Source organism: Lepidochelys kempii, chromosome 2 (genome assembly GCF_965140285.1).
Source record: "Lepidochelys kempii isolate rLepKem1 chromosome 2, rLepKem1.hap1, whole genome shotgun sequence".
Taxonomy (NCBI): domain Eukaryota; kingdom Metazoa; phylum Chordata; order Testudines; family Cheloniidae; genus Lepidochelys; species Lepidochelys kempii.
In genome coordinates, this window is record NC_136381.1 from 237,377,913 (window position 1) to 237,398,633 (window position 20,721).

Below are 20,721 nucleotides of genomic sequence, written 5' to 3' on the forward strand. Positions count from 1 at the left end.
AATCACTTTTCAGAATAGAGATTCCCGTAAGTCCCAGATATGTAGACCTCACTTGATCCCTAACTTTATCTTTGATGCAATAGTCCAATGTACGCTATGTTTACTGTCATATTAGCAACAGAACCTGCCCACAGAAAGGCACATAGGTCCCATTTTAATACTAGGTTGACTTTACAGGATTCAGTTTTACTACATAAAAATTCTATACCTAAATGTATAGTCTAAAATTATTTAAAAAAAAAATCTGTAAGACCACCTTGTATAGAAGATAAAGCAGTTGCTGCCCTAACTCTGTGCAGGCTGAACTCCATGCTACAGCTAAGTTTCATGGTTGATGTGATTTCACAGTAAAGCAGGAGCTAGCAATCCAAAAAAAGGTCAGATATTCAAGGAAAGAAAAAGTGGGTTTTTAAAAGTTAATACATTGAATATTCTCCTTTAGTCTGCCAGGGACATTCAGCACATACTGCTTAACACTGAGAACATTTAAACAATTCCCTCTCTCCTAGATCAGCTCCCCCTTCCTAGCAAGAGTTACAGTTACTATTACTAGATTAAGCTTTCATAACACCCAATAATAATACAATAGCAGCCACTGGGGACTGAAACACAGTCTTACTGTTCCTTCCTCCTATGGGCTACTTAATATAACAGTGATTTCTCTAAAGTCCAGACAGCAGGGCTATACATATTTCAACAGTAAACTTATGTATTTATATAATTGTGAATATAATTAGGATTACTGCAGTCAAAATGAAAACTTCACACCCTGCATACAGAAGTTTTTCTTTGCATCAGTCATAGTGACATGCTCTTAAATCGAAACGGACAGAATGCATCACAGCATCAACAACACAGGGAGACAAAACATGAAGCAGAACAGCAACTGCCAAACACTCAGCAGCATTCATACTGCACTAGGAAAAGAAGAGTCAAGAAACAAACACAGGCCAACAGAAAACCTAAAGACTCCCACAATAAGTGGCCCAAAGGAAATGTCTCACTGCTCCAAGAGTGTGTAGTGAGACAAAAGTAAAGGAGTACATCCCTTTTTAATTGTCCTTGCCTAGTTCTGAGCAAAGGATCTTCCCTTGCAGAAGGGCAGACTGAGACAGCATTTTTCAGAGGCCAAATTGTGGGTGATGAGTGAGTGTCGCTACACTCTTGCTGAAAGGCAATAATTTTGGCAATGCATGTGCATCCACTCGAAGTCTGACCTTTTGAAAAGCTCTCTCTGCTTGCCTTTGTTCGATTCTTTCATACTATAATATCAAATAATTTAATCAATGAACACATGTACATACTAGTTACCACTACAACACTTGGACACATACCTGATAAACCCTATAAGATCTTCCCTTTTGTGCTGGGGTAATAGCCATGGGGTAAGAGCCACTACAAGCAGGAGAGAGATCCATCACATCTAAAGAAGCCAGGCTAATTCTTGATGGCTCAGATGCATTGGACACATTAATTGGACTGTTATAACTTCGAAAAGCTACAACATTTTTTTTAAGGAGGTTCAATGTTTTCATCATCTCCTCTGACGGAGAAGAGATTATGTCAGTATGAGTTTCAACCAAACATTTCAGGACGTTATCCTGTTCATGGCACAAAGGCTTGCTGTCCTGGACAATATTCTCTTCCTCACCTCTTGGTGAGGCATCTTTACAACAGGACGACATTACTGACATGTCCTCAGTTTTTGACTCCTCAAAGGAAAGTTCTTTAATACTCTTATCCAGGTCTGAAAGCTGCTTTTCTAAATGACTCTCTGTAACAGAAATTTCAGGGAAGGATAAATCAGAGTCTGCACTCAAGATTCCAAGAGGTTTTTCATCATCAATGCATAAGAAACTAGAGTTAATATATTCCTTTTTACTGTCTTTTTCACAATCTGCATTTAGCTCATGCATAAGATTCTTAGCTATTATTGGAGTAGCTGACTTTTCTGATGTTTGCTTCCTATAGATGGAGTCCTTAGCTTTTTCTTCATTTTTATGGGTCTCCTGTAGACCTCCACCACCAGAAAGCATTAAACACTGGATTTCCGTTGTTAAACCTGTGCTCTGGTTTGCCTGAAATTCTGAGATTTGACAGCCGCGTTTATATTCTGCATTGCTTTTTTTGACATAGTTAAGTTCTTGAAAAGGACTGGTGTCAACTAGTTCAAAGCTTCTTTTTACACCTGGCTTTTCAAGAATGTCCTCCTCTTTGATGCATTTGGAAGGGTCAACCAACCATGACTGCTGGCGATTGGAAGATTTTCCTGTCTCATTAGCCACACCAGTTCTTTCCACAACAAGTTTTTCTTCCCAAGCCTTATTTTCAGAAAGACATTTTCTGACTAGATCTTTCACATCTGATGCAGTCACAGGAGTGTCCCCTCCATCAAAATGCTCAATTTTTGCATCATGCCTGCAGCCAGAGTCATTGCTACCAATGGGAGAGATGGCAAACTCAAGTTCCTTCTTCTTTAAGGCTGTAATGTCTTTTGCATTCAGTAATTGTGTATTAGAAAGCTTTTCTGATGCATTATTACTTCCTTTGCCTGTTCCAGAACACAGTATATCTTCAGTTTCCTGGAAATAAGCACATTAATTTTTTTTAAATACTAGGAATTATAAAATTACAGCATTACAGAAATATGCCCTTTCATGACCTGGGTTGAAAATACTTTATTTCCACCTTAATGGAAAACTGCAATTTAACATGAAACATTTATTACGACATCGGATTACAAAGAGTCACTACAAACGTATTCTAAAAAACAAGTAACTGAAAAAATCAAACAGGAATCAGCCATTGTGACAGTCTGATTTTGTTTAGAAATGAAGCTTGCCCACTATGCTGGCCATCTATGCCCCCAGAACTGTTAGCCTCATTGATTACAAAGCTGAGTCAGGATCAGGCTAAGGTCTCCTGTCAGCAGGCTTTCTTCCATTCCCATTGCTGCAGGGCAGTAGGGAGGTGGAGTCTAATTTCCTTTCCCATTGTGCTGCTCAGGATGAGCATTTGGCTGAAAAAGAGAACACGGGCAGAGCTACTCAAAGTGTATCTAACCCATTCTACCTAAGCCTTTGGAGTAATTGGGGGGAGGGAGAAAAGGAGTGGGCAGGGGGAAAGTGCTTCAAAAAGCTGTATGGTCAGTGTATGGGAACCCTTACATTTGTTATACGAGTTATCTTGGAGAAATAAAGTAGTCCTGACCTGTACATCTTTCTCCCACCTGGGGCTACTACAGCATTCTGATTCCATACTGGACATGTGCGTACGTGAGTGGCTACTGGCACTGGATGTACCAAATCTCTTCCTAGATTGAAGGAGAGTTGGAGTTAAACTCCTCACTGGCATCCCAGGATTTAAGGCAGCAACATCAAGACCTTTGAAAGGAAAAATAATGAATAATAGTTCAAATTTTGACTGAAATATGTAGTGTACATTAACCAGCTTCATACCAAATCTGAGCACGACTCTGAAAATAATCATCCATAATTTCAAGTGATGTAGGAATTGTTCTCAGCACCTCTCCTGTACAATAAGTTTCTTCATTTTTGAAAAGGTATGATTTACCAACACTAGCTTTGCAGTGACCATCTTTTGCATTTCTGTTTTGGAATATCAAGACACCAAAGACTATTCAAATTTTAAGGCACCCAAAGCAACACTAACTTAGTTGCACTGCAAATGTGATGTAACATTTCTGGATTAGTGTTTGTTTCTTGATTTAAATATGTCATTTGTGTACTGTCATATGTACTGGCTTGTACATTCAGATTCAAAACCTGGCATTAGTGATCCAGTAGGAAAAACACTTCAGTTGGAGTCAGCACTGAACAAACAACCCAGACTAGTTATTCCTGGGGGAATTCTGTGCCACTGCGCACATGCAGAATTCACGTCTGCTGCAGATTTCTTTGCTTCTCCGCAGAAAATTTACTTTCCGATGGGGAAACAAAAGGAAGCTGCAAGAGCGGTCATGCGCCTCCTCAACAGCAGTGCGGGTGCACAGTTTTGGGCACCTAGGGCAGCCAACAGAGAGGTATATCACTGTGTGTGATGGTGGGGGGAGGAGGTGCATGGGTCAGACTCCTCCCCCATGCATCCAGATCCCTCCACCCCCAAACAACCCCCACTCATGAACCTCGCCTGCTGCTGGGGATGCCCCAGCTGCTAGTCCCAGCGGGAGCACAGAGCGGCCGTGGGCAGGTCAGACCCACCCCCAGAAACTTCCCCAGGCTCCACATCCCCTCTCCTCGCTCCCTGCTCCTATCACTCCTCAGCCATGAGTTGAGGGCTCCCTGTACAGGGAGCTGTTATCCCATCTACCCATTCCCTGTGCATCCGGACCTCCTAACAATCCTCACCCTCCCCCACCCAAACCACAACCCCACTAAGCCTCCACCCAGCCCTACCCCTCCTGCATCCAGACCCCTGCCGAGTCCCTCCCCCCTGCATCCAGACCTCTACCCCTCCACCCAGACCACCTCTCACTGAAGCTCCCTGCACTCAACCCCTCACCCCAATGAGCCCCACCCCTATACACCTGGACCACCCCGATGAGCCCCCCACACCACTGAGCCCCAACCAACTGCACTCAGACCCCCTCGTTGAACCCCATACCCAGATTCCCCCCTGCTGAGCCCCAACCACCTTCACCTGGATCCCCCCCCATATGAAACCCATCCATGTACTTGGATCCTGCCCAGCTGAGTCTACCTGACAATAGCTGGTGCGCCCGTGGAGGGACAGGGCCCCGGGGTGTTTCTGGCGCAGGTCTGGGCCTTGCACTGTAGTGTCAGGGTCGGGTGCAGCCTCACCACTGAGCCTGAGTCTCCGGGGGTGTGGGCAGGCTTGCAGTGTGATCCCTCACCTCTGTGCACCTAGTGGCCTGGGCTCCCCACTGCCACACTGGAGCCTCCACATTATTTGACCAATAAAATTTGAAGAATTTTCAAATATTATGCACAGAATTTTTTTTGGCACATAATTCCCCCAGGAGTAACAAGTGTTAGAGGGCATCATGTTGTTGAAGGTATTGTCTTTTGGAAGAGATGTAAGCCCCATGACTGGATCCATTCAAACAGTTGGTCAAGTTAAAAACCTGCAAGTTGATGGCATTGCTTATTACATGACTTGTTATACTTACATATTTTCAGTACTTACATGACTTCAATAGTTTATTCGAAACAGGAGTATAATCTTTTTGGCCAACAGACATGGGAGAAACCAATTCTCGGGAAAATTGCAAAGCATCAGTAGACATGGGACTTGAACTAGGTCCTTGCATTTTCCTGCCGATTGGAGTGTACTATCAAAATGATAGAAACTTTATTAAAAGTTTTAATAAATGGATTAAAGTTTGTACAGAACATCTGTAGCTGAAAATGTAGTCTTAAATTTACTCAAAGTTAAATTATAATTGGAACTCAGCTGAAATCACATCCCAAATCTGTCAATTCACTTATCTGGAGTAAGGTCAAAAGTAGCCTCTAGAACACTCAAGTCAAAGGCACAAACAGTCCAATCATAAAACATGCTACCGGCTGTGGTCAGTTGAGACACGGAAAAGCCTCATTACTCCAACTTAAGTTCTTCTCATTACCTTAAATGCAAGCAGTTTGAAGAAAACTAACAAATAACTAGATTACTTACAAAACCCAGAGAGCTGATGAGAGACAACACTTGTCCTGGAGTGCGCGAATAATCTTGCTTAGGCTTAGCCATTGATGGTGTAGTAAGGATATCCATCATATTTATCTCTAAAGTTTACAAGTTAATGCAGTGTCAGTTTTTTACTGGATTAATCAATAAATGAAAAATTTCAGTCATTAACAGTATTTAAATTCAGTGAAAAGAAAAGCTTAGCCATGTAAACCAAATTAGGGGACATCTCACTTAATTCTGAATTTTACACAAGCTATTTCTTTACCTATACCATTCATCACATTTATATTATTAAACCCAAAAGATTTTTCAAAGTCCAATTAGATTTCACTATGTTGTTTATTTTTTGCATTTCTCACCATAAAAACCACTGAAGTCAGTTTCATTTTCAGGTTTTCAATACCATACTGCAAAGGTTCAAAACGGAGGCAAATGTTTGTAAGAACTTTCCACTGATTTGTTTAAAATGATGAAATAATTTAGAGATCCCAGCAATTTTGAGGTAAGATGGTGCTGAGTGTACCTTCTGGGGCATAACTCTGAGGTTCTACTGTACTGGTTACTGATTAGAAATATCAGTTAGGTATATTTGTACAGTACCTGGCTCACGGGACCCTGATTCTGATTGGGCCCCCTACATGCCACTGGAATGTAAAATATCAAGAATATTAAAACATGATATTTAGAAACCACTGAGGAACCACAGACTCATTGATCCACATCTCACCTCTGTTCAGAGTAACTCTGGAGAGCCCGAAGTCTGTCAATTTAACATGGCCCTCATTAGAAATTAGCATGTTGTCTGGCTTCAGGTCCCTGCAGATATAAAGGTACTGAAATAAGATTGGAGTATAGACAATTGAGCATAAGAAAGAAGGGAGGAGAAAGCATTAAGTAGAAAGAAGAAAAGGAAATGGCCCACCTTGATTATCATACACATTGTAAGGAGAGTGATCACTTTAGATAAGCTATTACCAGCAGGAGAGTGGGGTGGGGGGAGAGAAAACCTTTTGAAGTGATAAACACCCATTTTTTTCATGGTCTGTGTGTATAAAAATATCCTCACTGCATTTTCCACTTTTATGCATCCGATGAAGTGAGCTATAGCTCACGAAAGCTTATGCTCAAATAAATTGGTTAGTCTCTAAGGTGCCACAAGTACTCCTTTTCTTTTTGCGAATACAGACTAACATGGCTGCTACTCTGAAAGTAGAAAGAAGCTACTCAACCAACAATGGGGGCATTCATAGTTCTCCAGCATCAATATTAGAGCCCATTTCCCATTAGAAAACCAATTTTAAGTTCAGATTCTAGAGCTGTGTTAGAAAATGAAATGTTTCTTCACATTAAACATGCAAAGAACATCATGTAGCCTGAAATATATGCCACAAGATTTGTGTGTCGCATAATTTTAATTTCTTGGGGAGCATGTCAAACTGTCTCACTGAGGACTACCAAATTATTAGTACATACTAGCATTTGACATTAAGCATTACTAGCAATTGGCTATAGATTTCAAAATATATTCCTTGAAGTGCTGTAGTAATATAAATTGAAGAGAATATTTCATCACTGGCGGAGAAGAGGAGTCCCTCCCTTCTTCTCCCCAATCTTCCCACAGACGTGGGAGCCTTCAGGGGGCACTGGGGACAAAGTAGGCAAGTTCCTCTTCTTATTCTCTTTGAGGGATGAATAAAAAAAAAAAAGACTAAAAGTTCCCTCTCCCTTCAAAAACTATGCTAGGGATGGATATTCACAAATTGACACTCAATAGTTAGAGGCTGATGACGTGAGAACTGGACTCCACAAGGATTACATGCTCATACCATAAAATGAGCTTTAACAACAAACAATTTATTGATTTGCAGTCATAAAACTGCATATTAGATTTTTACCTGTGGATTATCCCATGCCTGTGAAGATAATCAAGAGCCAATGCTGCTTCAGAAATATACTTCACTGCCATTTCTTCATCAAAATAGCCATATATGTGGAGAAGAGATTTGACATCTCCACCAATAAGATATTCCATCACCTGCCATTGAAAGATTTCATGTTTAAAATGAATCTTTATTTTTGGTTGAGATATTTAAGAATACACAATTATGAGCTACCTTTTTTCTTTTCAAGAAAGGAGCATTTCACATGGGGTAAAAGCAGATAAAAGAATTCTTGTGGTAGTTTAACTCATTTCCCAGGCAAGTCACGGAAGCAATGTTTAATTATATTGCTTTCTGTTTAGAAGACTTAATCCAGATGACCTGGCCAATAAAACATTGCTCTGATGGACATAGAAGCTTTTTATTGCTTCTTTTTGTAACCCTGGTCAGCTTTTCAATAGGTTAGACTGATTACAAATAACACTTCCCATGATAGGAAATATAATTTGATTAAGCAAAATTCAGTGTCAGTCAAGGATAATTGATCCCAAGTTTCACAAAATATCTGTCTTATCAAGTTTAAAGTATCTTAATGATTGTATTTTGAAAATGTAAGTACAGAATACAAAATCCAGGCCCAAATTTTCAGAGATGAGTAAATCCCAAGATTATGTATATGATTAGAGTAATTGTGCATTCAAGAAACTAGAGAGTCTGTAATTATGAGCATGCTTAAAGGCCCAACTGTAAAAAATTGAGCTCTGTTTTTCCTTGACATAATCGGGGCAATAACAAATGGTCTGAATATGATCCTGCATTAAATGTATTTTAAAAGGTTAACTTTTTAAATTGTAATTTATTTGGGCTGCCCAAACCAATATTAATGCTATTGCAGTGTCTAAAGACATTCGATACATCTTGCATTTAATTTTGCATTAAATTTAATCAATACTACAGACATTAAGAGAATAGCATGTTTCACAAAAGCAAGATTTCACAAATCCACTCACCAATAGTAAGAAGGAAGCTTTTTGTGTCAACAAAGTGTCTTCCTCATCACTTCTGGCAGAATCTAGGCTTTCATTTAAAAAAGTATGGGTCCAAAACACTTCTGCATAGCTGGGGCACCTCTTGTATGGACCCCTGCTCAAATCCTACTCCAAGTTTTGGGGAGGGAGTGTTAAATTGCTGGTTCTACCACAGAGGAAGACTTGGCCTATATTTATCTCAACAGCCTGTCAGAAGCTTGTGCTAGTCTTTATTTTATCCTTTAATCATCCTGTTCCCACCTACCCCAATTAACTCTGCTAAGTACTGGCAGCAAGAGCATACATTTTACTGTTAGTGATTTACTGGATATTTTTCAAGGCACACACACAGTCACTCTGAACCCAGAGTCTTCTTAAATATGTGGCTCATTTTTATTTTGGACCCAAAATTGTGCTAGGCATTCTTGACCAGGTTAGCTATATGGAAGGACTCTGTTAGAAAGAAAGAGGGGTTAAAAGGAGTCAGGGAGAAGGAAGATATTAATCCCACATAACTACTCTAGTTAAGACCTCATATTGGATGAGAAGTGAAATGAAATTACTCAAATACCCAATCCTCATTATTGCAAGATATTTTCAAACATTACAATTCTTCTAATAAACTTCATTCTCCACTATGTTTTCAAAGCTGTCTTAAAGCAAAGTAAACCATTTACTCACCAAGTAGACATTGTTAGCTGACTGAAGTGAGTAGTATAAGTGTACAATGAAAGGACTTTTGCTGAGAGCCAATGCATCTCTCTCTGCCTGGACCTGGTGAACCATGTTTTTATTTATCAGGTCTGCTTTTTTGACCACCTGTAAAACAATTCATGTAGAAATGAATTCACAGTAATAATTTGCCATACTCATTTATTTTCAAGAATACACATGCTGATAAGGATAAGCTACATCTACACTAGAGGACTCTGCCAGCATAGCTATATCTGCAAAGCATTTGTAATATAAATAAAGCTTTACTAAGGTTATTGAGGTTTTAGGTCTAGGGGTGGAGTAGAGGGGACTTTATAGAGCTCCTAAGCACTGCATTAGTCCCCCTATTTTTAGAAAAAGGAAATTATAATATACAAAATTTAACTAGTAACTGGAATTTAAAAGTAACAATAAGGTTTAATTATTTGTGAATGTGTACCAAGGACTATTACAGACAAAAATATGCACTTAAAATATGCAAATAATAGTTAAAGGAAGAAGAAACCTCAGACACACTCACAGTTCACACCACTTCAAATGAAAAAGTATAAAATATTACACTGCACATTCCAAAACAACCTTAAATCTGCCAGCCAAGACCCACCCACTATTCAACAGGAACATGCTTATCACAAATAATGGATGTTTTAAAATCATTGACCACAAATGAATTACAACATTTGCAGAAATGCTGACCCTGCTCCCACTTCCTGGTAAACAACACACCAGCCTGGTATGATGAACAGGATGTTCTTAAGCGTGTAGCCTAGATGTGATGTGTATCTGGCAGTTGTGCTTTTCTCATATTGGAAGGATGCATAGGGAAAGAGCAGTGACATTTTTGTACAAGAAAACTGGAGAAGGAATGAGCTTTCTGCTTCATTAACATACTAGTCAGGGAAGGACTGATTGCCTTTAAATGGAGGGCAATATCCCTATCTCTTAAACATAAGCCAGTGAACTAGAAGACAGCAACTAAGCCAGTGATGGTTAGTGAGGACCTGTAGCCTAAAGTGTACAGTAGAACCTCAGTTACAAACACCTCAGGAATGGAGGTTATTTGTAATTGTTCTCTCAAAAGTTTACAACTGAATATTGACTTAATATAGCTTTGACATTTTACTATGCAGAAGAAAAATGCTTTTAACCATCTTAATTTAAATGAAACAAGCACAGAAACAGTTTACTTATCTTGTCAAATTTTTTTTTTTAAATATCCCCCTTTTTAAAGTAATTTACATTTAGCACAGTACTATACTGTATTTGCTTTTTTTTGGGAGGTGTGGAGTGTGTCATCTCTGCTGCTGCCTGATTCCATACTTTCAGTTCCAAATGAGGTATGTGGTTGACTGGTCAGTTTGTAACTCTGGTGTTTGTAACTCTGAGTGTATCATTTACATTGGGGGGTTTAACACGGTTTCTAATCAATATGTTGAAGTTGGACAAGGATACAAGGATGGCTAAGGTTGATTTTAAAATGTGATATTTAATGCGTATGTTACTTAAGGGATTATATGAACTGTAAGGATTTGAATATTTATCTTCCTTCTATATTTCCCAATGTTTAAATGCTTAGGCCATTGGTTCTTAACCTGAGACTCATGATCATCCTGACATATTTATAATGGGAGAAGGTTCCAAGTAATGAAAGGGAGATCCCAATGGGAAAACTGTTGAGAACCACTAAATTAGTGTATTTCTTTCTTTTAATTTTAACATTCTTTGGTATACACACATTTCAACTTTAATGTTAACTCAAACTCTTGGATTGCTAATTTAGTTAGCTGAAGCTTCTTGCTGTATGTCATAGATTCTAGAGACGTATTCAACTCACATGGGGCACTTAGAGGGCTAAAAAGTGCAGACAGATACTAAACTTAAAGTTAATTTTTCATTATGTAAAGTCTCCTCTAAAAGCATTGTAAGTTGGAAAATTTCTCTGATGACAGCAAGCATTAAATTTACTTTCTAACCAGTCATCCAGTTTAGAAGGTTTAAATTCTTGCAGGATACATCCTTCATTTACGTGGACACTGCTTTCCTTCCCTAGTTGCCAGTAATAAGCTAACTTATTTTAAGTTTTATGTGAAATCAATGCTCAGTTTCAAACTAGTGTGTGCAGCCATTGGTAAAATATATAACGTATAATTAGAGATTCAATGTAGAATACTTATTGATAAAGCCCTACTTAAATTGTGGGATGATTGTTAAAAACGGGGGGGTTGGGAGGGGCCTGAACTGCAGACAAGCCATGGAAAATTGTGGAAAAGCAATAACAGACCTTATTATTTGCAGTAATAAAGTCCATTATTACTTTTCCGTGATTTTCTGCTGTCAGCCACCTGTAGAATCCACAATATCGCAGTTAAGTAGGGCCTTACTTATTGAACATTAAACCGCATTAAGTCTAAGACTGAATCATGGGAGGGAAGGATTTTTAAACCTCCAAGAAGCTAAACACAGAAATACTCAAATACTCACTGTAATGTCTTAAATGGTTTGCTAACTTAATTTTATATTAAAATATTAAAGATATTTGTGTGGACAACTTTTTTCAAAGGAGGTAATATCAGTAGTGAAACTACCCATTTCTTAGTACGTATGGCAAAATTTAGTTAGAATTATGACTGGGTCTTCTAAAGAAAAATATTTTAAGTGTACAAATCTTGCCTCTGCAATTAAGCAATACTGCTATCCTCTATGGAAAGAAGTTACATGCAGTGAAAAGAGTACATTTGTGATAAGTAAAATGTATGTCAGTAAAATATCCCAACCTTAACTGGCTAATTTTGCAGTGGAAAAAAATCTAAATTTCTGCATAAGTAAGAAAAATGAAATGTCAATTTCATAATCAAAAGTAATCTAACAAATGTTGGTCTTCTCAGGAGAAAGCCTCAGCAAACACAAGCAATTCATGGTGACAAATAGCTGTCTTTGTTAACTGTGAGACAAGGTGGGTTGAGGTACCTTAAGAAGAGCCCTCTGTGGCTCAGAAGCTTGTCTCTCTCACACAAACAGATGTTGGTCCAATAAAAGATACTATCCCACCTATCTTGCCTAATATTCTGGGACCAACATGGCTATAACTACACTGCATACAACATTTGTTAACTTTGACCTTCAGCAACAATATCATATTGCATCAAACATATCCTCTGCCTGTGCCATTACGGTTTACTCTGGGGGAATTGTGTGCCACTGCGCACGCGCACAATTCAAATCCAATGCAGATTCCTCCGCCCCGCCGAAAATACATTCTACCTGAGAAATGCTGCAGTTCCACATTTCACCCACCAGAGGCCACTGTGGTGCTAGAATAGCTAGAAGCCAACTGCATTCATCACAGCACCCTACCCGCGGACCCAAGTTAGGCCAGACAGAGTGAGGGCATACGGGACTGCTGGGAGGGTGGGTGTCATAGATTGACATCCCGGGATGGGGGTAGATGTGCTTGACTGAACAGAAGAGGCTTGTGGTCAGCCAGGGTCTGAATGGGGGAGGCTCCCCAATGATTCTTCACCTCCCCGCTAAAAAACCTGTTCCATACTTCTCCCACCCACACCCAACAACTTTCCAGGTTCACTCCCAGGCTCCTTCCCTCTCCCTCAGCCCCTCCATTACTCCTGACTCCCCCAAGCCTTTGCACTGCTTCTGAAGGGTGAGGGTAATACATTTCTGTATTTCAGTTTAAATGAATTCCCCAAAGTTGTTTATTAATATGCCTAGTAAGGAATCTGTCAAAAAAAAACAAAACAAAAAAACAACAACAACCCCAAAACAACCCAACAACACTACCTGAATATATTTTTTTGGGTCTATATTGTTAGAGATATACTGGCTGACAGGTATATTTCAAAATTTGAAATAAATTACCAAAATAATTGAAACTGGCATGATTATATTGTGTTATTTTGACAACTAAAATATGCAGAATTTTGTAGAGTTTTAAAATATGAGCAGAATTTTTCATTTTTTGGCGGAGAATTCCCCCAGGAGTAACTTATCTAAAGAACAAATTCAAACTGGTATAAAACATACACTGGAGATTACCATCCATCAGTAGATTAATTCCCTGTTCATTCCCCTTGAAGCATCTGGCATTGGCCACTGTTGGAAGACAGGAGACTGGGCTAAATGGACTATTGGTATGCCCAATACAGCCATTCTTGTTTTACGAGAAGCCAACCATTAAGGCATTAAATGCTCTCAAAATATATTACAACAGTTTAGCATCAATTCTGCAAACACTTAATCATGCGCTCAACTTTACTACTGTGAGTAGCCCCATTGATTTTAATGCAAGTAAAGTTAAGTATGTACATAAACATTTTCAGGATCAGAGCTTTTATAAAGAAATGTCTCGTAAACACACAGGTATACTACATTCAAGGTTGATACATTGATTCATCCAACTTAATAAGAACCTTTTCCTTTGTGTGCTAATTTCTTTCATGTTTGGGGTTTTTTGGTTTTTGTTTGATTTTTAAATCAAAAGCTTAACACAGTTACCCCCATGAGCAACCCAAACAAAATGATCATAATGAAAGTTTGTGTGAGCATTCCATCTGTGCAATATATCAGTTAAGGGTATGTCATCCCCAAAACCATAATTCCAAAAGACCCAGTCTCAGACACTAATTTCCCAACACTGAAAATAATCAGCCCCCTAGATCCTGTTAGCTAATGAAAGGAATTATGTCAATTTGAGATTACTCAATATGAAAAAGGGAATTTAGAAGTTTATGGGAGTATACTTGCTCTGGGCTGTCAGTCCTGGCAGTAGGGCTCCAGGCTGTGCTGACAGCTAACAGGCGAAGTAAGTAATACAATGTCTAGGTAGGCACTGCATTGCCCTAACTTCATCAACCTAAGCGCTATGCCTCTCTCAGAGATGGAGTTTTAGAGTATGTCTATACATACAGCGCTTCAGCAATGCAGCTGTACAGATACAGCTGTGCCGCTGCAGCGCGTCTGGTTTATTTTATTTAGTGTCTGCATAGTCGTCTAGCTAAGCGATGGCATCTTCAGTGGCACGATACAGTTCTCTAGGCCAGGGGTGGCCAAACTGTGGCTCCGGAGCCCCATGCGGCTCTTCAGAAGTTCATATGCGGCTCCTTGTATAGGTACCAACTCCGGGGCTGGAGCTACAGGTGCCAACTTTCCAATGTGCCAGGGGGTGCTCACTGCTCAATCCCTGGCTCTGCCACAGGCCCTGCCCCCACTCCACCCCTTCCATGCCCTCACTCCTCCCAAGCCTCCTGCCCGCCAGGAAACAGCTGATCGGGAGGTGTGGGGGGTGGTGGTGGTACTGGTGGGTGGAAGACGCTGGGAGCAGGTGGGGGGGAGCTGCTGACAATTCTGGCTCCTTCTCAAGCTCAGGTTGGCCACCCCTGTTCTAGGCCACCACTGAACCTAGTCAGCAGGCATTCAATAACGTGAGTCATCATCTGCGTTGTGCCACAGCTGCACAAAGGGCTGTCATGAAGGCCCCAGCAATACTAGTTGGCTGCACAGAGACCTTGCCCAGTCTGGAACCTGTTCAACAGGGACCATTGGCGACGAGGCAGGTCAAAACCAGGCAGGCAAATTGTGGGATCGGTGAGGAGGGACTGGTTGGGGATTATAATAGCTATCCATTCCTCTTGCCAGAGTGTTTCTGCCCTAACATCCTGGCGTGGCGGATGAGACCATAATGGGAGACGTGACGGCATAGTGTGTCTGGTGAAGACGCTCTATGCTAACAGGAGAGAATTCTCCTGTCAAGGTTCCTCCCCCACTCTGAACTCTAGGGTACAGATGTGGGGACCTGCATGAAAACCTCCTAAGCTTACTTTTACCAGCTTAGGTTAAAACTTCGCCAAGGTACAAATTAATTTTATCCTTTGTCCTTGGAATATCCACTGCCACCACCAAACTCTAACTGGGTTTACTAGGAAACGTAGTGTGGACACGTCTTTCCCACCAAAATCCTCCCAACCCTTGCACCCCACTTCCTGGGAAAGGTTTGGTAAAAATCCTCACCAATTTGCATAGGTGACCACAAACCCAAACCCTTGGATCTGAGAACAATGAAAAAGCATTCACTTTTCTTACAAGAAGACTTTTAATAGAAATAGGAGTAAATAGAAGTAAAGGAATCACCCCTGTAAACTCAGGATGGTAGATACCTTACAGGGTAATTAGATTCAAAACATAGAGAATCCCTCTAGGCAAAACCTTAAGTTACAAAAAAGACACACAGACAGAAATAGTTATTCTATTCAGCACAATTCTTTTCTCAGCCATTTAAAGAAATCATAATCTAACACATACCTAGCTAGATTACTTACTAAAAGTTCTAAGACTCCATTCCTGGTCTATCCCCAGCAAAAGCAGCATACCACAGACACAGACCCTTTGTTTCTCTTCCTCCTCCCAGCTTTTGAAAGTATCTTGTCTCCTCATTGGTCATTTTGGTCAGTTGCCAGCGAGGTTACCTTCTTCTTCTTAACCCTTTACAGGTGAGAGGATTTTTCCTCTGGCCAGGAGGGATTTTAAAGGGGTTTACCTTTCCCTTTATATTTATGACATCTCCCGTTGGCATAAAAAATAATATCACCTCAGTGAGCAGCAGAAGCTATGTCGGCAGGAGAAGCTCTCCAGCTGACAGCCCTGTCCACACAAGCACTTATGTTGCTCAGTGAGGTGGAACATTCACACCTCTGAGCGATGTAAGTTTTGCCACCATATGCTGTAGTGTAGGCATAGCCTTAAGTCAAAGTAGTGGGCAACTTAAATTAAGGGGAGCGCACACTGCCGTGTAGACCAGGCCTGAGCCACTCAGCTGCGGGGACGGCAGACAGAGACAACACAAAGTTCCAGGCACAAGTCTGCCTTGAGACCACCGCAGGGCACAACAAACAAGGGGTAGTGGGGTCAGCCAGGGCACCACTGGAACAGGAGCCGCCTGCACACGCCCAGCTGCTGCTCACGGACCCCTGACTGGGCCCAGCAGCGAGAGTTCATTTTTCCTCTCGGGTCTGAGCTCCGGTTTGCTGAGCGCAGCCCGGCCCAGCTCTTCCAGCCCAGCAACCTGTTCCTGGAACCCAGCCCGACTCACGGCTCCTGCGCCCGCCCAGCGCGCCACAGGCCGCGACCCCCCTGCAGCCGCCCCCTCAGGCCGGGGCCTGGCCGCCAGCAACACGCACTCGCCGCGCAACAGAGCGCGCAGGAGCCGGGCCCAGCTGAGGTCTGGGGCCCACGGCTCAGCTTCAGACCTCCCAGACTGGCACATCGCCGGCCTGACTCTCCCCCGGCGGCTCCACGCCCCACCCCTCCCGGCTCTTCCCAGCGGGAGGGGGACGAGCTGGTGAAGCTACTGCGAGCCCGCGGCTCCCCTGCCCAGGGCTAACGTGGGCCCAGACGGGCGGGCGATCACTGGGGACTGCGAGCTGGCTGCCGGGCTATCGGGGTCCCGGCTGCAGCGGGCAGCGCTGGGCCCTGCTGAGCCCGTTGCGCTCCGGGTGTGACTGCGGGAACCGGAGCAGCGATGAACTGCTCCCCCGCAGCGGATCGGGCCCTAGCCCCGCCGCTCTCACCTTGACAGCGTAGAGCTTCCCCCCCTTGCGGCCCAGGTAGACCTTCCCGAAGGCGCCCCGGCTGATGGGCTTCACGATGGTGAAGTCCTCGATGGAGGGCGGCCGGGGCACCGCGATGCGCCTCACCCGCGCGGCGCCCCTCTCCTCAGCCGCGGGTTCCACCGTCCCCATCACGCGACTCCGCGCTCTCCGACTGTCCCCTTCACCGCTCCGTGCCCCGCGCCAATTCAAAGCTAAGCCCCGCCCCACCTGCGGGTAACGTCATTGGCCAACTGACAGCAGCAGGCACGGGAGGTGGGCAGGACTTCCCGAGAGTCTGCGTGAGAGCGATAAGGGGAAGGGTGAAATACGAGCGCATGCGCAGTGACCAGTCTAGCGGGAGCATTGGGGAACGTGTAAGATCTGGGGAATCAAGCGAAGCTGGTTCTGACCAGTTGGACTGGTCTGTCTCAGTACAGCTGAACGCACTGCGACTCTGCCTCTAAATGTAAGTGACCCCAATGCAACTCTGCCTCGGTGCAACTGACCCCAATGCAACCAATCCCAATAACTATGTTAGTGCAGCTGCCTGTAATGTAAACAACACCTAACATCCTGTTGCAACTGCCCCTACGTGTCGTGTAATTAAGGTCCTTCATTTTCAGTTTTTGCTGAAAAATTGCCAAGTTTTACAAAAGCTCTTATGCAGTTTTTACTGATTTTTTCATCTGAATTTTGGACCACTGAAGTACATGAAAATACTGATTATGGTCGGAAAAATCCAATACCTTACACCTTAGGAAGATGTGTTTATGCTAATAAAAAATTAGTCTAAGCATAAATGTGAGGCAGTTTGTTAAAGTAAGGCAAGGTAGGGGAAGATATGTGTGTGTATATGTGTACATACTGTTAGTAAGACAGGGTAGGCGTGGTAATATCTTTTACTGGACCAACTTCTGTTGGTAAAGCAGACAAACTTTAGAGCTCACTGTTAATGTAGAGGTTTCAGAGAAGCAGCCCTGTTAGTCTGTATTGGCAAAAAGAAAAGGAGTATTTGTGGCACCTTAGCGACTAACAAATTTATTTGAGCATAAGCTTTTGTGAGCTACAGCTCACTTCATTGGATACATTCAGTGGAAAATACAGCGGGGAGATTTATATACATAGAGAACATGAAACAATGGGTGTTACCATACACGCTGTAAGGAGAGTGATCACTTAAGGTGAACTATTACCAGCAGGAGGGGGGCGGAACCTTTTGTAGTGATAATTAAGGTGGGCCATTTCCAGCAGTTGACAAGAACGTCTGAGGAACAGTGGGGCGGAAGGGGCAATAAACGTGGGGAAATAGTTTTACTTTGTGTAATGACCCATCCACTCCCAGTCTTTATTCAAGCCTAAGTTAATTGTATCCAGTTTGCAAATTAATTCCAATTCAGCAGTCTCTCGTTGGAGTCTGTTTTTGGAGTTTTTTTGTTGAAGAATTGCCACTTTTAGGTCTGTAATCAAGTGACCAAAGAGATTGAAGTGTTCTCAGACTGGTTTTTGAATGTTATAATTCTTGATGTCTGATTTGTGTCCATTTATTCTTTTACGTAGAGACTGTCCAGTTTGACCAATGTACATGGCAGAGGGGCATTGCTGGCACATGATGGCATATATCACATGGTAGATGTGTAGGTGAATGAGCCTCTGATAGTGTGGCTGATGTGATTAGGCCCTATGATGGTGTCCCCTGAATAGATATGTGGACACAGTTGGCAACGGGCTTTATTGCAAGGATAGGTTCCTGGGTTAGTGGTTCTGTTGTGTGGTGTGTGGTTGCTGGTGAGTATTTGCTTCAGGTTGGGGGGCTGTCTGTACGCAAGGATTGGCCTGTCTCCCAAGATCTGTGAGAGTGATGGGTCGTCCTTCAGGATAGGTTGTAGATCCTTGATGATGCATTGGAGAGATTTTAGTTGGGGAGCAATTATCCGTGGATGTAATCACTCCCTATTGCATGGCTTTCATGATTGTCCCCAGTTAGACCATGTTGCAATCCTCTTTTCCTCAGATGCCTCTCAATATAACTAAAAAGAAAAAAAGAACTTGTGGCACCTTAGAGACTAACAAATTTATTTGAGCATAAGCTTTCGTGAGCTACAAATTAACTGGTTAGTCTCTAAGGTGCCACAAGTACTCCTTTTTGCGAATACAGACTAACACGGCTGCTATTCTGAAACCTCTCAATATAACTGTTACTAACTAGCTCATAAATGCCCTTCAGTAAATATCTCCAAAATCAACTGTCCTTTATAACTATCCAAATGAACCACCTCTCCTTCTGAATGTCCATTAAACTACCTCATATAATAACTGTCTATGCCAACTGTGGTAGTTGACAGAGATTGTATTTGTTTTATTGTCTACAGAATGTATATCCCATTTGTCATTCATGTTCTTAACTTGGAAGTCTTGTGCATTCCTCACTTACTGTTAGATGATCAAGTAGTATCAGCAAACAGAAAAGGAGGACTTCTGGCACCTTAGAGACTAACATTTATTTGAGCATAAGCTTTTGTGAGCTACAGCTCACTTCATCACAGCAGCTATTTTCCACCTGCCACTACAGCAACATTGACTGGGATCAGGAATGTGGCTATCACTGCAAAATCAGGACCTATGTGTCAGTATAGTTTACTTATTTAGACTCTTTTTGTACTTCTTAAAGCTCTGAATGGATGCTCTGCAACAATGAAAATACTCAGCATTTCATACAAATGTTAGAAGTTGTTTGCAGTGTGGTTGAAGCCGTGTTGGTCCTACAATATGAGGGAGACACGGTAATTTCTTTTATTGGACCTACTCTTACATACTTAATAGACCAGTGGTTTTCAAACTTTTGTACTTTTGTGACCCCTTTCACATAGCAAGCCTCTGAGTGTGAACCCCCTTATAAATTAAAAAAACTTTTTTATATATTTAACACCATTATAAATGCTGGAGGCGAAGTGGGATTTGGGGTGGAGGCTGGCAGCTCGGGATCCCCTGAGGGGTCCCAACCCCTAGTTTGAGAACCCCTGTAATAGACTAATAATAGAAAAAGTATAAAACCAACTCCTTTCAGAATAACCCATCTAAAATCCACCATAATTTCCTCTTTGAATGCCGAAAAGAAGCTAGTTGGAACATGAACTTTCATCTTCAAATTCTAGGTACTTTGAGAATAGGAAACAGTCTTTAGGATTTACAAAAAGCCTATTTAGATGCTTCTCAGTGACAACATGGCCTATCTGATATCCTCTTGGTACTTACTACTCATCTGAGCCACATCTTATGAAAGGGAGCATACATGAGGATTTCAAGCAAGCCACTCCAGACAAGTGCTGATGATTGAAAAGACATAAGGAAAAAGTAAGGTTTCTTTTGTTAAATTAACAGATTTAAGGATTTCTGAACAACTGAAAAAATTAATTTTACATTAAACAAAATTCACAAATGTGTGTGTGACACTCTGTACCTCAAAATAGCACCCTGGAACCCACATATACACCACTGTGGTATGATTATGATATGTTTTGTACAAAGTATGCCTTGTGAGTGAGGTATCATTTAAAAGGTCTTGATCTGTTGAACATTATTATCTTGTTGAATTGCATGTACTATCATTGTATGTGAAGTTATGAAGTGTTGTTAAAATATGTTGTGAGGTTGGGAGATACCTACAGCCAGTCTTTCAGTGACAACAAAGGAGCAATTGACAAGACAGAATTACATCAGGACCAGCCAGACATGTGTTGATGACCCACCAAGAAAAATCTACTCTCCCAGAGACACCTCAGAGAGGGCACATATGCAATGAGGGGTACCTAAACCCCATGTCACAGCAAGGATTTT

General features: G+C 41.8%; 1 protein-coding gene and 1 long non-coding RNA gene across 8 annotated transcripts in view; one reads left to right on the forward strand and one right to left on the reverse strand.

The window, feature by feature from the left end:
• Window positions 1–17,182, reverse strand: part of MASTL (microtubule associated serine/threonine kinase like) — a 42,377-nt gene extending 25,195 nt beyond the window's left edge. For 2 of the 7 annotated variants that reach the window (XM_073334314.1, XM_073334322.2), the window contains exons 1-8: window positions 16,867–17,181; window positions 9,257–9,394; window positions 7,563–7,702; window positions 6,395–6,483; window positions 5,656–5,762; window positions 5,167–5,311; window positions 3,211–3,383; window positions 1,335–2,582 (exon numbers count right to left, since the gene is read on the reverse strand). In XM_073334314.1, coding sequence (XP_073190415.1) covers window positions 1,335–2,582; window positions 3,211–3,383; window positions 5,167–5,311; window positions 5,656–5,762; window positions 6,395–6,483; window positions 7,563–7,702; window positions 9,257–9,394; window positions 16,867–17,037 — 2,211 coding nt within the window. In that variant the 5' untranslated portion in view covers window positions 17,038–17,181. Of the gene's footprint in view, window positions 1–1,334; window positions 2,583–3,210; window positions 3,384–5,166; window positions 5,312–5,655; window positions 5,763–6,394; window positions 6,484–7,562; window positions 7,703–9,256; window positions 9,395–13,327; window positions 13,397–16,866 lie in introns of all 7 variants that reach the window. The other 5 variants (XM_073334318.1, XM_073334315.2, XM_073334317.2 and 2 more) reach the window with 5 other exon arrangements.
• Window positions 16,904–20,323, forward strand: LOC140907721 (uncharacterized). The gene is made up of 2 exons (XR_012157593.2): window positions 16,904–17,353; window positions 19,325–20,323. It is a non-coding gene; the product is annotated as an uncharacterized LOC140907721 (long non-coding RNA).
• Window positions 20,324–20,721: the final 398 nt, after the last annotated feature.